The following is a 19,597-nucleotide window of genomic DNA, read 5'->3' on the forward strand; positions in this document are numbered from 1 at the left end:
TGGGAGGGAAATATACATACGGCGGGGAGGGAATATATACATGCGGTGGGGAGGAGACTGTCTATTAGGAGGTGGTGGGGGTTTTGGGCATTTACGGTGGCCAGTTTCGAATTGCAGCCTCCCGTAGGTGCTCTTTAAGAGCGGTTTTGAATGTGGGCAGGGATTCACATTCCTTTACAGCTTTGGGTAGGGTGTTCCACATTGTTGTGGCATAATTGCGAAACGTGTTTAGTCCCTTGTTTGAGCCGAATCTGGGTTTAACATGATTTGTTGAGCTTCCTTTGATGTAGTGGTTGTGGTATTCACTGACCTTTGGGAAGTATTTTGACATGTACATGGGCACCCCGGTTGTATAGTGTATCTTGTAGACCAGGCCCATTGCAAGTTGCTGTACTCTGTCGTCTACTCTAAGCCATCCTAGGTTGTCAAAGTGGGCAGGGGTGAGGTGGGTTCTGGGGTTCAGGTCAAGCAGTAGTCTGACCAGTTTGTTTTGTGATGTTTGTAATTTTGTTTTAAGCGCCTTTGAGGTGCTTTGGTACCATGAGGTGCACGCATAGTCATAGTACCCTTGAATGAGTGCTCCTGCCAGAGTCTTCAGGGTATTCTTGTTTACCAGAGAGGAGATCCGGTACAGGAATCTAGTTTGTTGGTTGACTTTTTTTATTACATTGGATGCCATTTAGTCACAGGAAAGATTTGCCTCTAGGATGGAACCCAGGTAGGTAATTTCGTCTTTCCTTGTGACAATATTGTCACCCACTGTAACTGAGAAGCCGTCGGTCTTGTTGAGTTTGTTATTTGAACCGAAGAGAATGGACTCTGTTTTGCCCATGTGTAATGATAGTTTGTTATCAGCGAGCCATATGCAGATTTTGCCTAGTTCCGAGCTGAGGGTTTTTTCAACCTGCAACTTGTTCTTGTCAGAGACCAGCAGGGCTGAGTCGTCCGCAAACAGGAACAAGTTGCAGTCACAGGCTGACGACATGTCATTTGCATAAATTAGGACGAGTAGCGGTCCTAGTATGCTTCCTTGTGGAACACCACAGCTCACTGTGAGGGGGGGGGATAGAGTACCGTTTACCTCTACCATCTGTTCTCTCCCCTCCAGGTAGGATTGCATCCAGCTCACTGATAAGCTATCAACCAATTGCTTTTAGCTTGTCCATTAGAATGGAGTGATTGACAGTGTCGAAGGCCTTTTGTAGGTCCAGCATGACCATGCCGCAGTATTTGCCCGCGTCCACCTCTTGTTTGATGTGGTCGTTCAAATAGAGGAGGCATGTGTCAGTGGAGTGGGACGTTCTGAAGCCAGATTGGAATTCGTAGATTAGATTTTTTTCCGCCAGGTACTTTTCGACCTGTTCGTAGACTATTTTCTCCATGACTTTCGAGATGGAGGTAAGAATAGAAACAGGAATGTTGGAATGAAGGCTGTAACGTGATCAGACCAGAGCACTGTTGTGTTTCAGTGGAAGCTGAAGTGTGTGTGAGGACAGTGAGGTGAAGGTAGAGAGAGGCCCTGACACGGGATATTGCGTAAAACAAATGTTCTCCTTCACCCAGGCCAACCAACCCCCCCCCCCCCCCCCCTCCCCCTCAGCACTCAGCCCCTCGTCCAACATCCTCCAATAGACCTTTCCGCCTATTGGCCAGGAAAGGGATGGAAGTGTGTCTGTGTGTGTGTGTCTATACAGTACCTACACTTGTACTATACTTGTAAGATCTGAACGTAAAAGGTGAGGACTTTGATGTGAGGGCATTTTGACTGGTTTTATTAGCCATTTTAGGGTTGGGGTTAGGGGGTTAGAGTATATGGTCATATATAGTGGGAAGGGTTAAAGTTAGGGTCAGGAATTACAGAGTCGGAGTGAATGTGGACCATGGCAGGTCCTCACAGATATAGCAATTCAATAATTGTGTGCGTGTTTCTGCGTGCGCGTGTGTGTGCGTGCGTGCGTGCGTGCGTGCGTGCGTGCGTGCGTGCGTGCATATGTGTGTGTGTGTGTGTGTGTGTGTGTGTGTGTGTGTGTGTGTGTGTGTGTGTGTGTGTGTGTGTGTGTGTGTGTGTAAGGAGAACAATATACCGAAAACAGAGGAAACAGCAGTGCAGAAAAAGCTGCCAACTGTGGCAAACTAGTAACCGTGCTTGAACTGTCCCCCCTCTCCCCCGCTCTGCTGCACGGGTCAATCTGACAGCATGATAAAAGGTTTGTTTGGAAAGAGGGGGGGGGGGGAGATAGAGAGAATAAATAATTAGAGGGGTAACAAGGATGGGGGGGGGGGCTGGAGGAGAAGGGGGAGGGGCTACAAGAAGAATGAGTACTCTGGAGACAGAGATTGGGATAAGGGAGGGGGGAGAGAGGGAGACATCTGGAAAGTATTGGGAGGGGAAATGAGAGAGACTGAGAAAGGAGAGAGAGAGAAAGAAAAAGAGAGAGAGAGCAAAACGGTTCTGCTAACAGAATTGAAAAAAGAGAGACAGAGAACGTAAACAAACTGGATAGGTAGATACTAAACGTATACTGCATCTATCAACCGAGTTAAACAGAGGGAGGAGAAGACTGTTTGTTTATGAGAGAGAGAGAGATAGAGAGAGAGAGAGAGAGAGAGATAGAGAGAGAGAGAGAGAGAGAGAGAGAGAGAGAGAGAGAGAGAGAGAGTACGAGCAAAGAACAACACATCATACAAGAGGAGAGGACATTGACAAGGCATAAGAAGAGACGCTGACGGCCCAAATCAAACCAACTTGGTGGAATTCTTGGGTTTTTCTGCCCGAAAGAAATTCTTCAACGGAAGAAAGGAACTCAGTGAAGAAGAGAGTTTTCTGTTTGTTAGGGAAGGACCTGTGAAACCAAGCTTCAGGTACTGTCAACTTCACCAGCACATGCACGCTCTCTCGCACGCATACATGCATGATGTAAACACACACACACAGACACACACACACACACACACACACACACACACACACACACACACACACACACACACACACACACACACACACACACACACACACACACACACACACACAGGGAAGGTTACTATTATCTATCGACTTACTCCAGTTCAGAGCATCATTTTGATTACAGTCAGTATAAGATTGCTTCCGAAATCTTCATTAATAAGAATTTACAATTGATTGACTGCTATTAAAAATATATATATATATTTATAAAACTGTTCCTATCATCATAGTCACAATAGGCACAATTTCAAGTTATATCAAAGGTTATTTTGGCTCTATAAACAAATACAAATGTCCTGTGTGCACGTTTACAAATATTGACTGAATTGTCCTCGGGCAACAGGATTGATTGAATTCTTGAAATTCCCCTTTAAGGAAGTCTTGTTTTTTGGTCTAAGAAAGTCCATAAAATATTTGCTAGCATTAGATAACTCTCCTCCCAAAGGCTCAGCGACCAGAGCACTAAGACGTGACCCTCTCATGTCATCAAGGTGTGAAGTTTGGAGCTGAATCTGGGCAAGATGGTCTGTGACCTGAGAGCACCCAGTGACCCAGGCGCATTTTCTGCCCATGGTTTTCTATTTCATAACTAATTACAGTACGCTACCAATGACCATAAGCTACAGTTTCATTTGAGACTAAAAACAAAAACATTCTATCGCTCCACAAGATACGAATCACCTTCATCCTTTATGGAACACTCCACCGAACAAATAGAGATGATTTATTGTGCCAATAATCTTGTACAAATCCACAAACTTATAAACTGTCTTGTACAAATTTGTTTGGTTTTTTAGATTTATTGAGTTAAAAGAGTTGACATACTGTATGGTGTCATTACAATGTCATTACGATGTCACATATTCCAGGAATTGGCCTTGGTATCTTTTAAAATTTTTACTGAACAGTATTTAATACTTCCCGGAATATGTGACATCCCAATCACATCACTCTTTCCAACACTTAAACTCAAAAGACTCAAACTAGGGCCTGCATCCACAAAACACATGTACCAGACAATCTAACAAACAAACAATGATTATACAAGCACATCCGTGATGAATAACAATTAAACAAGGGAAACAAGGGCAGGGCAGCACAAATTGGCTGTTATTACACATTCTAAAATTGCCCCATTTAAAAATCTATCATAAGAGAACACATTTGCTCAAGCCCCTATAGCCTGCACAGGAAAATCCAATGAAACTAGTGAAGCTTTTAAAACAAAACGTTTAAAGTAAACCTTTTAGTCCAGACCATCTCCCCACAGCTTGGAGCCCTGGGTAGTCAGTTCCATATTCCCCCTGCCATCTAGACCTCTGGTACAGTACATTATGAAAGTAGTTGTCTCTATGATGTTGTGTAGGCTTACATTACATTTTCATTTAGACATTTAGCTAACACTTTCATCCAAAGCGACTTACAAATTGTGAACAAGTCAACAGGAGGGGTACATCTCTGGCAGCTAAGGGTAAGTGGTATTGTTAGTCAAATAGTGTTGAACTTGAGTGCATAGTAGTAGGTATAGACATTATGCTAGCACATACTGCATCCAATAAATGAGAATTGTGGATTTTGTCTATTTACTGTAGCTCTACTATAAAACCACAGCTACGTTTCAGGAAATGTCTCTGACGTTTTCAACCCATGGTGAAAGAGATTCACATTGCCAGCATCTCTGGGTTCATGCCTGGCTCATTAAAAAATAATTATGGTGCATCTTCTATATGGATATTGTAGATATTGTATGGATAAGTGTAGCCAGTCCAAAGTTTAAAAAAATAACTGCAAAAACCTCAAACTATATATGAGGCCTTAATGGTAATTACTTGGCGAAGACAGGACTCTGTGATTTGGGGTGTCTGGTACTGAGACGTTCAAGTGGGTGGTTTGAGGCGGACCTTGAGCTATGCTGTGACCTGTGAGTCACATCCTTGCCCTGCCATTGGTCGTGGGGGAATGACCATCACATTCTCAAAGCGGCACAATTAGCTCTTCTAGTCAAGGGGGGGAGGGAACTTCCTTCCTGTCAGCAGCTGGACTTCCTGTGTAGGGAACAGGTCACGGAATTCCTCCACGTGAGACAGGGAGTTATCATGACGTGCCTGCATGCACACACACACACACACGCACGCACGCACTCACGCACACACACACACACACACACACACACACACACACACACACACACACACACACACACACACACACACACACACACACACACAGTACATTATATAGTACCAACTTCAAGTACACATTCATACATACAATACGCTCCCCTCTTTCTCTGACTCACATAAAATAACGAGAGACGCCACAAACCCATAACATATGTTACCTAGTCAATTAATTCCACCAACGCTAAACCACATGCAGCCACAAAAACTCTGCTCACTTCATAACTTCCAGCGCACGCACGCACACACACACACACACACACACACACACACACACACACACACACACACACACACACACACACACACACACACACACACACACACACACACACACACACACACACACACACACACACACACACACACACACACACACACACGTACACATACATACATACATACATACATACATACATACATACATACATACATACATACATACATACATACATACATACATACATACATACATACATACATACATACATACATACATACATACATACATACATACATACATACATACATACATACATACATACAGTACATGCTATAGTACCAACTTCCAGCACACATACATACAGTACATTCTATAGTACCTGTGCTGTGGAAAATACTTCTTGAATGAAGTCATTTTGTAATGATGATAATTAGACCTCATACCACATTCTCTCCTCTCTCTATCCCCTTCAATCTCTCTCTCTCTCTCTCTCTCTCTCTCTCTCTCTCTCTTTCTCTCTCTCTCTCTCTCTCTCTCTCTACCCCCTTCTCTCTCTCCTCTCTCCTTCTACCTTGCTCTCATTCTCTCTCTCTCTTTCAGGATGTCTGTGTCTAGGAAGTGTCTTTGCTGTGTCAAATACCTAATGTTTGTCTTCAACCTCATCTTCTGGGTGAGTATGTTTTACAGCCCTGACCTAGGTTTGTGGGGTTTTTGCTCATCATGCTTGTATTTAGGCTAATACAATTATCATGTAAAGTTGTACCAAAAGATTAACACAGTGAAATGTGCTGTCTAGCTTCTTGCTGGGGTTTTTAACAAAATCCAGCTTTCTAATAGTTGTTTTTCCTCAAAATTTTATCCAAAGTGCCTTAGAGTACCGTGAATGTACAGTACATACACATTATTGAGCATTCCCCAATCCTCAGTAGGAATGGAACCCCTAAACCCTGGCAGAGGTAGTGTCATGCTTTAGATTAGAAGACCTACATATTTGGGCCTAAAAGGAACACGGCAACATTATGGGAAATGCGCTTACCAGAGTCAGACAAGAAGATAGAGGGATATAAGATGTAAATGTAAGATAGATAGACAGTATGTGCATCCCCCATAATGTCGGCGTGCCACTTTAAGAAAATCTGAACAACGACCCACAATGCCAGAGGGTCCAGCGACTGTGAGACCAGAATCCAACTTTGTGGTTTTGAACCATGTGGCAGTAGGCTGTGTTGGTGTTGTACAACTCTGGTCTCATGACAACCAATGAGTCACTGTCTAAATCTTAACCTCACAACACAAGATCGCTAGTCACAGATTGAGGGGGGGAATTTTCTATATTTGTTTGACCAGGCCCAGATGTTGTGCCAACGGTCAACCCCCCCCCCCCCCCCCCCCCCTCCCCCCCACACACACACACTTTGTTATTGAGTTCTGATTTATTCCGCTGTAACCTATATGCAGCCACAGATAAATGAGTTACAGGCATCTGAATGAAACTGGAATAAGCCGACCCAGAATGTCTGTGTAGTGAATCAGAAACAGCCCTTGATATTTAGTGTCTGTGTGTCTGTGTGTGTGTGTGTGGGGGGGGGGAGTTGTATTGAGGCACTGCTTGGCGCCACAGAGACATATAAAACAGAGATTCAATAACAGTGGACATGTGCTTGTTGGTCGGAGGAGCACAGCACATGGAGAGAAGCTCCAGCTCCGCTGGAACAAGCGTCTGTTTATGTAGGTCAAACAGGGGATGATGATTATACCTTATTGAGGGCTGGAATTCAGTTTTGGAAAGAAACTGATGTGGTTTTTCTTCTCTGAAGACATTTTCTAGGCGTAATGGAAGCAAAAGCTCATTCACTTATTTGCATTAGGTGTAGTACTGTAGTTTAGGGTATACAATGATTGCCAATCGTTTTTAGTTTTTCTTATAGACAAAAACTTTTAAAAGGTATAGTTCTCATAATTTCTTAACCCTAGCCCAAATGATGTTGTCAATTGGTAGAGTCCTTTCTCAGCACAGTCCATGCTGGTCCTCATACTGGCCCTCGTTATGTTATTCGCAAACAAACGCAAAATCAATGGGGTCAAGCTCCTGTCTGTACAAGCTGTACTGAGGCCATGTCCAGACGAACACGAGTTTGGGTGTATCCGCCAAAGTATTTGATCGTATGCACGTTTCGTCCACACGGAACCGCGTTCTGGGAGCCTGAATACGCTATTTTCTGAAAACGGGTCCCAGAGTTTCCATCTTTACAAGCCAGTACGCATCTTTCCTGAACCGATGACGCAATCCCACCTCTCCCTTAACCCGCATGCGCAAACCCAGCCAACAAAAAAGAAACATCATACAACATTGATTGATTGATAACTTTATTAACAGATTGCAGAATGGGTACAATACAGTAGGCCTACACTCAATACTAACAACTGCTAAGAGGATGAAGACCAGAAAAATACTTTTGTCTTGTTTACATAAGGGTCCTCCATTTTCGGGCGGCTACGTGGTGCAGTGGGCAAGGCGCTCACCACAAATACTGGAGACTGGGCTCTAACAGGTTCGCCTCCCTGTTCGAGCCCAGCACTCCACATTGCTTTCAGTTTAGCTGGTCGTCCGCACTAATACACATTGGCAGTATTAGGGGGAGGGAAACTGATGGGTGGGGATCGGGCGTTGTGGACAGCGACTCCTACAGGTCGGTTGGTGCGCCTGCGCAGTAGAATCAGGAAGCGACGGGGGCGGGGCCCCTCCAAAGCCCAGACCCCTGACGCTGAAAGATCGAGCCGTGCAGGTGGAAAGATGCGACTGCTGTTACCTCGAGTAACGGAGGGGACTCGTGCTATGTATGACTTAGTCCACATTGCAGCCGGCTTGTGGGAGGCATGAAACAGCGTTCAAAGACAGGGGAGGGTTGAATTGGATGATACGAAAATTGGGATGGGAGAAAAATAGAAAATGGGAGAAAAAGTGGATAAAAAAAAGGGTCCTCCATTTTCAATTCATCAAGACATTTATGACATACTTGACATACAAACATAGCTGCAGTTAGTTGCTTGTTCACCAACAATCTCAACATTTGTATTCTCGAAATTTTCATCAAGTCAAAGGAAGACAAATATTAGCTAGCTTAACTAGCGTTAGCTCAAAAACACAGAATCGGACGACACAAGTTGTTCCGCTAGCGATAACAACAATAATACTTCCGGGCGGGGGGTTTAAAAATAAAAGAGCAAAGTCTAAAACATAGAAGCTATTGAAAGACGTTTATTTTGTACATTTGTGGCAGCGTTACAGCATTTTCAGTGGTTTTGTTTGGACGCACATATTTCTTTGTGTTTACAGAAAACGTTTTTTGAAATGAAAACGAAAAAGATCGGTTCCGTCTCCGTATGGATGTGGCCTGAGACTCACTTAAATGTACTCTGCAGTTCACACAACGGAGGTTTCACTTGGCTCCATATTGGCTTTGACAGCAGCTTGGCCATATTGGCTTTGCTAACTAACTGTTCTTAACTAGGTGGAGCTGGTATGAGGAACACCGTGAGAAAGGACTGCACTGACAAGTAGGAACCAGGGCTTAGAGTTCCACAAATCTGACCTATCCCTTTAAGTAATACATATGGCTTGTTTAGGCTTTGGTTCTTTCTTGTTTTACTGGTCCCACAGCACCAGGGAAACTAAATCAAACCAATTAGTGTGACAGAGATTAAACCTTCATTATGAATCCATCTTTAGTCAGATGATCCACCCTCCCCCTGCTGTCTACTCCTCTTTCCTCCTGCTGTCCACTTATCTTTCCTCCTGTCTGTTCACTCCTTCCTTCTCCTGTTTGCCTACTCCTCTTTCCTCCTATTTATCCACTCCTCTTTTCTCCTGCTGTCCACTCCTTGTTCCTCCTGTCTCTCCACTCCTCTCATCTCTCTCCACTCCTCTTTCCTCCTGCTCTCCACTCCTCCTTCCTCCTGCATCTCTCCTCTTCTCTCCTCCTGCTGTCCACTCCTCCTTCCTCCTGCTATCCACTCCTCTCTCCTCCTGCTCTCTACTCCTCTCCTCATGCTCTCCACTCCTCTCTCCTCCTGCTCTCCACTCCTCTCTCTTCCTGTCTCTCCACTCCCCTCTCATCATGCTCTGTCTCCACTCCTCTCTCCTCCTGTATCTCTCCTCCTCTCTTCCTGTATCTCTCCTCCTCTCTCCTCGTGCTCTCTCCTCCTCTCCTCCTGTATCTCTCCTCCTCTCTCCTCTTGTCTCTCTCCTCCTCTCTTCCTGTATCTCTCCTCCTCTCCTCCTGTATCTCTCCACTCCTCTCCTCCTGTCTCTCTCCTCTCTCCTCCTGTCTCTCCACTCCTCTCTCCTCCTGTCTCTCCACACTTCTCCTCCTGTATCTCTCCTCCTCTCCTCCTGCTCTCTACTCCTCTCTCCTCATGCTCTCCACTCCTCTCTCCTCATGCTCTCTCCTCCTGCTCTCTACTCCTCTCTCCTCCTGCTCTCTACTCCTCTCTCCTCATGCTCTCTCCTCCTGTCTCTCCACTCCTCTTCTCCTCCTGCTCTCCACTCCTCTCTCCTCCTGTTCTGCACTCCTCTCTCCTCCTGCTCTTCTCCTCCTGCTCTCTACTCCTCTTCTCCTCCTGCTCTCCACCCCTCTCTCCTCCTGTCTCTCCACTCCTCTCTCCTCCTGCTCTCCACTCCTCTCTCCTCCTGCTCTCTCCTCCTGTCTCTCCACTCCTCTCTCCTCCTGCTCTCCACTCCTCTCTCCTCCTGCTCTCCACTCCTCTCTCCTCCTGCTCTCTCCTCCTGCTCTCTACTCCTCTTCTCCTCCTGCTCTCCACTCCTCTCTCCTCCTGCTCTCTCCTCCTGTCTCTCCACTCCTCTCTCCTCATGCTCTCTATTCCTGTCTCTCCACTCATCTCTCCACTCCTCTCTCCTCCTGTCTCTCCACTCCTCTCTCCTCCTGTCTCTCCACTCCTCTCCTCCTGTCTCTCTCCTCCTCTCCTCCTGTATCTCTCCTCCTCTCTCCTCATGCTCTCTCCTCCTCTCCTCCTGTCTCTCCGCTCCTCTCTCCTCATGCTCTCTCCTCCTGTCTCTCCACTCCTCTCTCCTCATGCTCTCTCCTCCTGTCTCTCCACTCCTCTCTCCTCATGCTCTCTCCTCCTGTCTCTCCACTCCTCTCTCCTCCTGCTCTCTCCTCCTGCTCTCCACTCCTCTCTCTTCCTACTCTCTACTCCTCTTCTCCTCCTGCTCTCTACTCCTCTCCTCCTGTCTCTCTCCTCCTGTCTCTCCACTCCTCTCTCCTCCTGCTCTCTACTCCTCTCTCCTCCTGCTCTCTCCTCCTGTTCTCTACTCCTCTTCTCCTCCTGCTCTCCACTCCTCTCCCCTCCTGCTCTCTCCTCCTGTCTCTCCACTCCTCTCTCCTCCTGTTCTCCACTCCTCTCTCCTCCTGCTCTCTCTACTCCTCTTCTCCTCCTGCTCTCCACTCCTCTCTCATCCTGCTCTCTCCTCCTGTCTCTCCACTCCTCTCTCCTCCTGCTCTCTCCTCCTGCTCTCCACTCCTCTCTCCTCCTGCTCTCTCCTCCTGCTCTCCACTCATCTCTCCTCCTGCTCTCTCCTCCTGTCTCTCCACTCCTCTCTCCTCCTGTTCTCCACTCCTCTCTCCTCCTGTTCTCCACTCCTCTCTCCTCCTGTTCTCCACTCCTCTCTCCTCCTGTTCTCCACTCCTCTCTCCTCCTGCTCTCTCTACTACTCTTCTCCTCCTGCTCTCCACTCCTCTCTCGACTCCTCTCTCCTCCTGTCTCTCCACTCCTCTCTCCTCCTGCTCTCCACTCCTATCTCGACTCCTCTCTCCTCCTGTCTCTCCACTCCTCTCTCCTCCTGCTCTCCACTCCTCTTCTCCTCCTGCTCTCCACTCCTCTCTCCTCCTGTATCTCCACTCCTCTCTCCTCCTGTATCTCCACTCCTCTCTCCTCCTGCTCTCCACTCCTCTCCTCCTGTCTCTCCACTCCTCTTCTCCTCCTGCTCTCCACTCCTCTCTCCTCCTGTTCTCCACTCCTCTCTCCTCCTGCTCTTCTCCTCCTGCTCTCTACTCCTCTTCTCCTCCTGCTCTCCACTCCTCTCTCCTCCTGTCTCTCCACTCCTCTCTCCTCCTGCTCTCCACTCCTCTCTCCTCCTGCTCTCTCCTCCTGTCTCTCCACTCCTCTCTCCTCCTGCTCTCCACTCCTCTCTCCTCCTGCTCTCCACTCCTCTCTCCTCCTGCTCTCTCCTCCTGCTCTCTACTCCTCTTCTCCTCCTGCTCTCCACTCCTCTCTCCTCCTCCTCTCTACTCCTCTCTCCTCATGCTCTCTCCTCCTGTCTCTCCACTCCTCTCTCCTCCTGCTCTCCACTCCTCTCTCCTCCTGCTCTCTCCTCCTGTCTCTCCACTCCTCTCTCCTCATTCTCTCTATTCCTGTCTCTCCACTCCTCTCTCCACTCCTCTCTCCTCCTGTCTCTCCACTCCTCTCTCCTCCTGTCTCTCCACTCCTCTCCTCCTGTATCTCTCCTCCTCTCTCCTCATGCTCTCTCCTCCTCTCCTCCTGTCTCTCCACTCCTCTCTCCTCATGCTCTCTCCTCCTGTCTCTCCACTCCTCTCTCCTCATGCTCTCTCCTCCTGTCTCTCCACTCCTCTCTCCTCCTGCTCTCTCCTCCTGCTCTCCACTCCTCTCTCTTCCTACTCTCTACTCCTCTTCTCCTCCTGCTCTCTACTCCTCTCCTCCTGTCTCTCTCCTCCTGTCTCTCCACTCCTCTCTCCTCCTGCTCTCTACTCCTCTCTCCTCCTGCTCTCTCCTCCTGCTCTCCACTCCTCTCTCCTCCTGCTCTCTCATCCTGTCTCTCCACTCCTCTCTCCTCCTGTTCTCCACTCCTCTCTCCTCCTGCTCTCTCTACTCCTCTTCTCCTCCTGCTCTCCACTCCTCTCTCCTCCTGCTCTCTCCTCCTGTCTCTCCACTCCTCTCTCCTCTTGCTCTCTCCTCCTGCTCTCCACTCCTCTCTCCTCCTGCTCTCTACTCCTGTTCTCCACTCCTCTCTCCTCCTGTCTCTCCACTCCTCTCTCCTCCTGTTCTCCACTCCTCTCTCCTCCTGCTCTCTCTACTCCTCTTCTCATCCTGCTCTCTCTACTACTCTTCTCCTCCTGCTCTCTACTCATCTCTCCTCCTGCTCTCTCCTCCTGCTCTCCACTCCTCTCTCCTCCTGCTCTCTCCTCCTGTCTCTCCACTCCTCTCTCCTCCTGCTCTCCACTCCTCTCTCGACTCCTCTCTCCTCCTGTCTCTCCACTCCTCTCTCCTCCTGCTCTCCACTCCTCTTCTCCTCCTGCTCTCCACTCCTCTCTCCTCCTGCTCTCCACTACTCTCTCCTCCTGTCTCTCTCCTCCTGTATCTCCACTCATCTCTCCTCCTGTTCTCCACTCCTCCCTCCTCCTGTCTCTCCACTCCTCTTCTCCTCCTGCTCTCCACTCCTTTCCTCCTGCTCTCCACTCCTCTCTCCTCCTGCATCTCTCCTCTTCTCTCCTCATGCTATCCACTCCTCTCTTCTCCTGTATCTCTCCTCCTCTCTCCTCATGCTCTCCACTCCTCTCTCCTCATGCTCTCCACTCCTCTCTCCTCCTGTTCTCCACTCTCCTCATGCTCTCCACTCCTCTCTCCTCCTGTCTCTCCACTCCTCTCTCCTCCTGTTCTCCACTCCTCTCTCCTCCTGTTCTCCACTCCTCTCTCCTCCTGTTCTCCACTCCTCTCTCTTCCTGCTCTCTACTCATGTCTCTCCACTCCTCTCTCCTCATGCTCTCCACTCCTCTCTCCTCCTCCTCTCTCCTCCTGTCTCTCCCCTCCTATCTCCTCCTGTTCTCCACTGCTCTCTCCTCCTGCTCTCCACTCCTCTCTCCTCCTGCTCTCTCCTCCTGCTCTCCACTCCTCTCTCTTCCTGCTCTCTCATCCTGTCTCTCCACTCCTCTCTCCTCCTGTTCTCCACTCCTCTCTCCTCATGCTCTCCACTCCTCTCTCTTCCTGCTCTCTACTCATGTCTCTCCACTCCTCTCTCCTCATGCTCTCCACTCCTCTCTCTTCCTGCTCTCTCCTCCTGCTCTCCACTCATCTCTCCTCCTCCTCTCTCCTCCTGTCTCTCCACTCCTCTCTCCTCCTCCTCTCTCCTCCTGCTCTCCACTCCTCTCTCCTCCTCCTCTCTCCTCCTGCTCTCCACTCCTCTCTCCTCCTCCTATCTCCTCCTGCTCTCCACTCCTCTCTCCTCCTGTTCTCCACTCCTCTCTCCTCCTGTCTCTCCACTCCTCTCTCCTCCTGTTCTCCACTCCTCTCTCCTCCTGTCTCTCCACTCCTCTCTCCTCCTGCTCTCTACTCCTCTCCTCCTGTCTCTCCACTCCTCTCTCCTCCTGTCTCTCCACTCCTCTCTCCTCATGCTCTCTACTCCTCTCCTCATGCTCTCCACTCCTCTCTCCACTCCTCTCTCCTCCTGCTCTCTCTACTCCTCTTCTCCTCCTGCTCTCCACTCCTCTCTCCTCCTGCTCTCTCTTCCTGTCTCTCCACTCCTCTCTCCTCCTGTCTCTCCACTCCTCTCTCCTCCTGCTCTCTCCTCCTGCTCTCCACTCCTCTTCTCCTCCTGCTCTCCACTTCTCTTCTCCTCCTGCTCTCCACTCCTCTCTCCTCCAGCTCTCTCCTCCTGTATCTCCACTCCTCTCTCCTCCTGTATCTCCGCTCCTCTCCTCCTGTCTCTCTACTCCTCTCTCCTCATGCTCTCCACTCCTCTCTCCTCCTGCTCTCCACTCCTCTCTCCTCCTGTCTCTCTACTCCTCTCTCCACTCCTCTCTCCTCATGCTCTCTACTCCTCTTGTCCTCCTGCTCTCCACTCCTCTCTCCTCCTGCTCTCCACTCCTCTCTCCTCATGCTCTCCACTCCTCTCTCCTCCTGCTCTCCACTCCTCTCTCCTCATGCTCTCCACTCCTCTCTCCTCCTGCTCTCCACTCCTCTCTCCTCATGCTCTCCACTCCTCTCTCCTCCTGTATCTCTCCTCCTCTCTCCTCCTGTATCTCTCCTCCTCTCTCCTCCTCTCTCCACTCCTCTCTCCTCCTGCTCTCCACTCCTCTCTCCTCCTCTCTCCACTCCTCTCTCCTCCTATATCTCTCCTCCTCTCCTCCTGTATCTCTCCACTCCTCTCTCCTCCTGCTCTCCACTCCTCTCTCCTCCTGTATCTCTCCTCCTCTCTCCTCCTCTCTCCACTCCTCTCTCCTCCTGTATCTCTCCTCCTCTCTCCTCCTGTATCTCTCCTCCTCTCTCCTCCTGTATCTCTCCTGCTCTCTCCTCCTCTCTCCACTCCTCTCTCCTCCTCTCTCCTCCTGTATCTCTCCTCCTCTCTCCTCCTGTATCTCTCCTCCTCTCTCCTCCTCTCTCCACTCCTCTCTCCTCCTGTATCTCTCCTCCTCTCTCCTCTCTCCACTCATCTCTCCTCCTGTATCTCTCCTCCTCTCTCCTCCTGCTCTCCACTCCTCTCTCCTCCTCTCTCCACTCCTCTCTCTTCCTGCTCTCTCCTCCTCTCTCCTCCTCTCTCCACTCCTCTCTCCTCCTGTATCTCTCCTCCTCTCTCCTCCTGCTCTCCACTCCTCTCTCCTCCTCTCTCCACTCCTCTCTCCTCCTGTATCTCCACTCCTCTCTCCTCCTGCTCTCCACTCCTCTCTCCTCCTCTCTCCTCCTGTATCTCCACTCCTCTCTCCTCCTGCTATCCACTCCTCTCTCCTCCTGCTCTCCATTCCTCTCTCCTCCTGCTCTCCACTCCTCTCTCCTCCTCTCTCCACTCCTCTCTCCTCCTCTCTCCACTCCTCTCTCCACTCCTCTCTCCACTCCTCTCTCCTCCTGTATCTCTCCTCCTCTCTCCTCCTCTCTCCACTCCTCTCTCCTCCTGTATCTCTCCTCCTCTCTCCTCCTGCTCTCCACTCCTCTCTCCTCCTGTATCTCTCCTCCTCTCTCCTCCTGCTCTCCACTCCTCTCTCCTCCTCTCTCCACTCCTCTCTCTTCCTGCTCTCTCCTCCTCTCTCCTCCTCTCTCCACTCCTCTCTCCTCCTGTATCTCTCCTCCTGTATCTGCACTCCTCTCTCCTCCTGCTCTCCACTCCTCTCTCCTCCTCTCTCCACTCCTCTCTCCTCCTGTATCTCTCCTCCTCTCTCCACTCCTCTCTCCTCCTGTATCTCTCCTCCTCTCTCCACTCCTCTCTCCTCCTGTATCTCTCCTCCTCTCTCCACTCCTCTCTCCTCCTGCTCTCCACTCCTCTCTCCTCCTGTATCTCTCCTCCTCTCTCCACTCCTCTCTCCTCCTGTATCTCTCCTCCTCTCTCCACTCCTCTCTCCTCCTGTATCTCTCCTCCTCTCTCCACTCCTCTCTTCTCCTGTATTTCTACTCCTCTTTCCAACGTTGGAAAGATAATAAGATGATAATCAGCGAAGAAGAGGAAGAAGCTATTCCTGCTTCCTGAATCACCACACTTTCCACAATGTGTAACACATGTCTCCTTCACTATATGGATTTAAAAAACCCTGATCCAGAATTAATTTGGGCCAAAACAATTATAAATACTAAGGTAATAAATATAAGAGAATCCTTTATTGATCCCCTTGGGGAAATTCAGGCATCATAGCAGCATGGGGGGTACATGTATGGGCATGGTAATAGTAGAAAGACATAAATACAGGCAATACAATTATAGTACAGTAGAAAAGTAAAAATAGGCAGTGTAAACAATATAATTAACTCTGAATATATGCATATGAGCAAGTAGGCAGTGTAATCAAAGTTGCAGATGAGGGTCTGTATGCCCTATCAGTTTTTATTTTACCTTTATTTGACCAGGTAGTCACTTGAGATCAATGATCTCTTTTTCGAGCAAGACCTGGCCAAAATGGCAGCAAAACAAAAAACAAACATACAAATACACAAAACACAGACAGAGACATAAAAGGCAAAGTGGGGCAAGGGGATACATTTGAGCTGCAGCAAACAAGATTGAATGGGATTGGGGGAGATTGGAGGGTATAGGGTAAAAAGGTAGAAAGAGGATGGAAGGTGAGGCTTCGCAAGAGGTTGCTGGGGAGCGAAGGTCAAGTAAAAAATATGAAATATAACACCACATTATGCAGTGAAGCATCGACATTCTCCCATCTCATTCTTTAAAATGCCCTTAATTTGAACTTTAAAATCAGATATGGTAGTGAGGGCCTGCAGTTTCAAAGTTTTGTATATTATACATTATAATTACAGTTACAGTATATTATACATTATGTTCTGTAAGTTCACATAGATGAAGTTTTAATTCAACTTTTTTCACAACGTTCCTAAGTTTGAGGCATGATTACGAATGTTTATGAATGTTAACCAAACAGAACGTTAGGTTATGGCTATAACCAAGTTCTGTTAGTTAGGGGCGACGCTTGGCATCACCTACTGCACTCCCTCGCGTACGTGCACGCGTACTGAATAACATTCCACAAATATACCTTTAATACCAGTATTAGTCTGACCACACCCCTCATCAGCTTACCTTCATAAGCAGGTGTGTGGTCACCTGCTCTCCTCCTTCCCAAGCTTTCACCACAAGGTGAGGTCAAGGGCTGCAGCGGCCGTCTGATGCCAAGCGTCGCCCCTAACTAACAGAACTTGGTTATAGCCATAACCTAACGTTCTGTTTCGTTAAGGGGCTCTGCTTGGCATCACCTACTGCACAAGGGAGGCCAAGCGGAGCCGCTGGCTGACAAATACACCCCGCTGACAGCCCCCCACAACCATCAGAACAGGGAGGGCCGAGCCCCCCCGACCCCCCCTAATGGAGGGCATCCCCCCTATTAGGGGCTTCACGGGAGGGCGACGGACCCGACCGTGCGAAGAGGCACTCAAGCAACCCAACGCACAGGGTGAGCAGACCGTGGCTTGACCCCACGACTACACCCACGCACAACCCGCATGCCACCCGGGAACGAACGTAGGAACAACCTCGTCACCGCCCCCAGAATCACGGGGTCAAGGGCAAACCCAACCCCGTGGCAAGGCCGTAGCAGCGGAGCGCGAAGGAAGACCCAGACCCATCAAAAGGACTGGACTCCCTGGAATGGGGGCCCGGAGAAGGCCATGATGCCAGCATCAAGACCCCACCAGGGGGGCACCTAGTGACCCCGCCCCCCACATCGCCAGCGTATTCGGACAAAGGCCCCTCAGCCGAGCGGGCCCTGTCCTCCCCAACAGCACACCGCCTGGAACACAGGCCCTGCAACAGGCAGACAGCATGGTCTGGAAAAAGACCAGGCAACAGGCTGTCAACCCAAGCCTGGAAAACTGCGGACGAGGCAGGCGCCAGAAAGGACAGCTGAAAACAGCCGCCCCGGCGGAAGGGGCGTATGCTGGCGTTGTCGCATAACCAAGCTTTTAAACAGCACGTCAGAAGTGGGACCCATAGACCACTCGACCCCTGACAGCTGCCCACAGAAAAAGCCCATACGATCGGCAGACGTCATGAACGTGCAGGGGCACCCTCAACCGGAGAACCGGGAGTTGACACTGCAGCAACACACCAGAGAACCAACCACCCAGGCATCACCCCATGCAACGGTTGGTCCCATAACCCCTCAGGAAAGAAACCCCAAAACACATCTGCGGCACCGCCGCAGCCCGCGTTCCGGTTCCCAACAGGGCTATCCCGGGCCTACGGGTCAACGAGCATCACCCCGGACCGGGCCCGGTGATACGGGGAGCACAGGGTCCCCCGAGGAGGTTAAACCCACCCAACAGGCCCCTCAGCGCCAAAACGCAAGAGAAGAGCGTAAAAATGGAAGACCAGCCCCAGCACCCCGCACTCGGTATTCCCAGGAGGTCACCCAACCAAGTACCAACCAAGACCAACCCGTACAGCGGCCGAGATCCGACGCGTACAGGTCGGCACGGCCGTAAGCCATTACGACAGTGCAGAATACAACGCACCCAACAAGGGTCCCATAACGCTCAACCCTGTGACACCCGGATCGACCTAGCATTTTTCCCCCTGAAAAAACCCCAAGTCCCTCAGGGTACCAGAACAGCAGATCTGCATCCCCAGCGGACAACGGGAGCAACTGATCTGGACCAGCGCGACCAGAACCAGTCCCGTGCCCTAATCACGCCGACCTGCCAACCCCAGGAGAAGGGGCAGATATGCGCGTTTGATCCCAACACAAAAAAGAAGGCGCCACCCAGACGTGTCGGTATGAACCGCGTCCGGTGGCCCACCCCTAGGGCGTGAGACCCTTCCCCATATGTCCAGACCCATTCCGTCATCATCCCCTGACATGAACGGGAACCCATCGACAACACACAGGATGTCGGAAGAGGAAAAACCCCCATCCCAATTGCTCCATAAAAACGCTGTTTCACCCAAGCAAACAAGGCGCGCCAGTCAGCCAATGGCCCAAAAGCACATCCTGAGCCAGCACTATGTGTGCGTTCGGACATACCCACATCAACAATAGGCCGTTTAGACCACCATATTGAATCCCCAAGACGCCCAGGGAAACGACAAGAGGGGCGAGATGCAATCAACTCCATGAATGAATGAATGAAAAAAAAATTTACCCAACAGACTGCAGTACAGGAATACACACAATAGGATAAGGGGAGGCAGACCTGAGAAAGACGTTAGTCTTGTTTCCATCAGGGACCCTCATTTCCAATCCATCAAGACACATTCAACTCTTTATAAAAATAAAGAAAAGGCATCACCCGTATGACCTAACTGCACAGCTGGGAGTAAAAACCCTGTTTTTCACATGATTTTAATCCAGTCACTCCTCCTGAGAGTGTAAGACCAGACCCTCCCAGAAACACCTTCCCACATGAGACTACGGTCAAGAAAAAAGATATGTAAACTGTGAGACACGTGACCAATAGACTCAAGTTTGACACATAAACCGGGCGCAGCAGGCCTGTAAGCCCTGCGCCCAACCTCGACATCTTTAAGACACCAGCTCATGGAAGGCGTCGCCATAGCAACAACGCTACAACGGGCGGGGAAAAACCCACCGGATCCTGTCATAACAGGAGTCGGTAGAATACCCCTCCCCCCCCCCCCCCCCCCCCCCCCGTCAAGCACTGGCTTGGCCCTGACTGGCTCAGCAGAAAAGATCAAAAATCCCCTAAACCAATCAAGTGGGAAAGGAGGGGTTTATTCGACACCCCCTCCTGAAAACACAC

General features: G+C 49.7%; 1 protein-coding gene across 1 annotated transcript in view; it reads left to right on the forward strand.

The window, feature by feature from the left end:
- The first annotated feature begins 2,392 nt into the window (after positions 1 to 2,392).
- tspan4b (tetraspanin 4b) overlaps positions 2,393 to 19,597 on the forward strand; it is a 57,155-nt gene continuing 39,950 nt past the window's right edge. The window contains exons 1-2 of the mRNA XM_084329791.1: positions 2,393 to 2,862; positions 5,972 to 6,041. Coding sequence (XP_084185917.1) covers positions 5,973 to 6,041 — 69 coding nt within the window. The 5' untranslated portion in view covers positions 2,393 to 2,862; position 5,972. The remainder of the gene's footprint in view (positions 2,863 to 5,971; positions 6,042 to 19,597) is intronic.

The sequence above is a fragment of the Notolepis coatsorum genome (genome assembly GCF_963971535.1).
Source record: "Notolepis coatsorum genome assembly, chromosome: 14".
Classification (NCBI taxonomy): Eukaryota; Metazoa; Chordata; class Actinopteri; order Aulopiformes; family Paralepididae; genus Notolepis; species Notolepis coatsorum.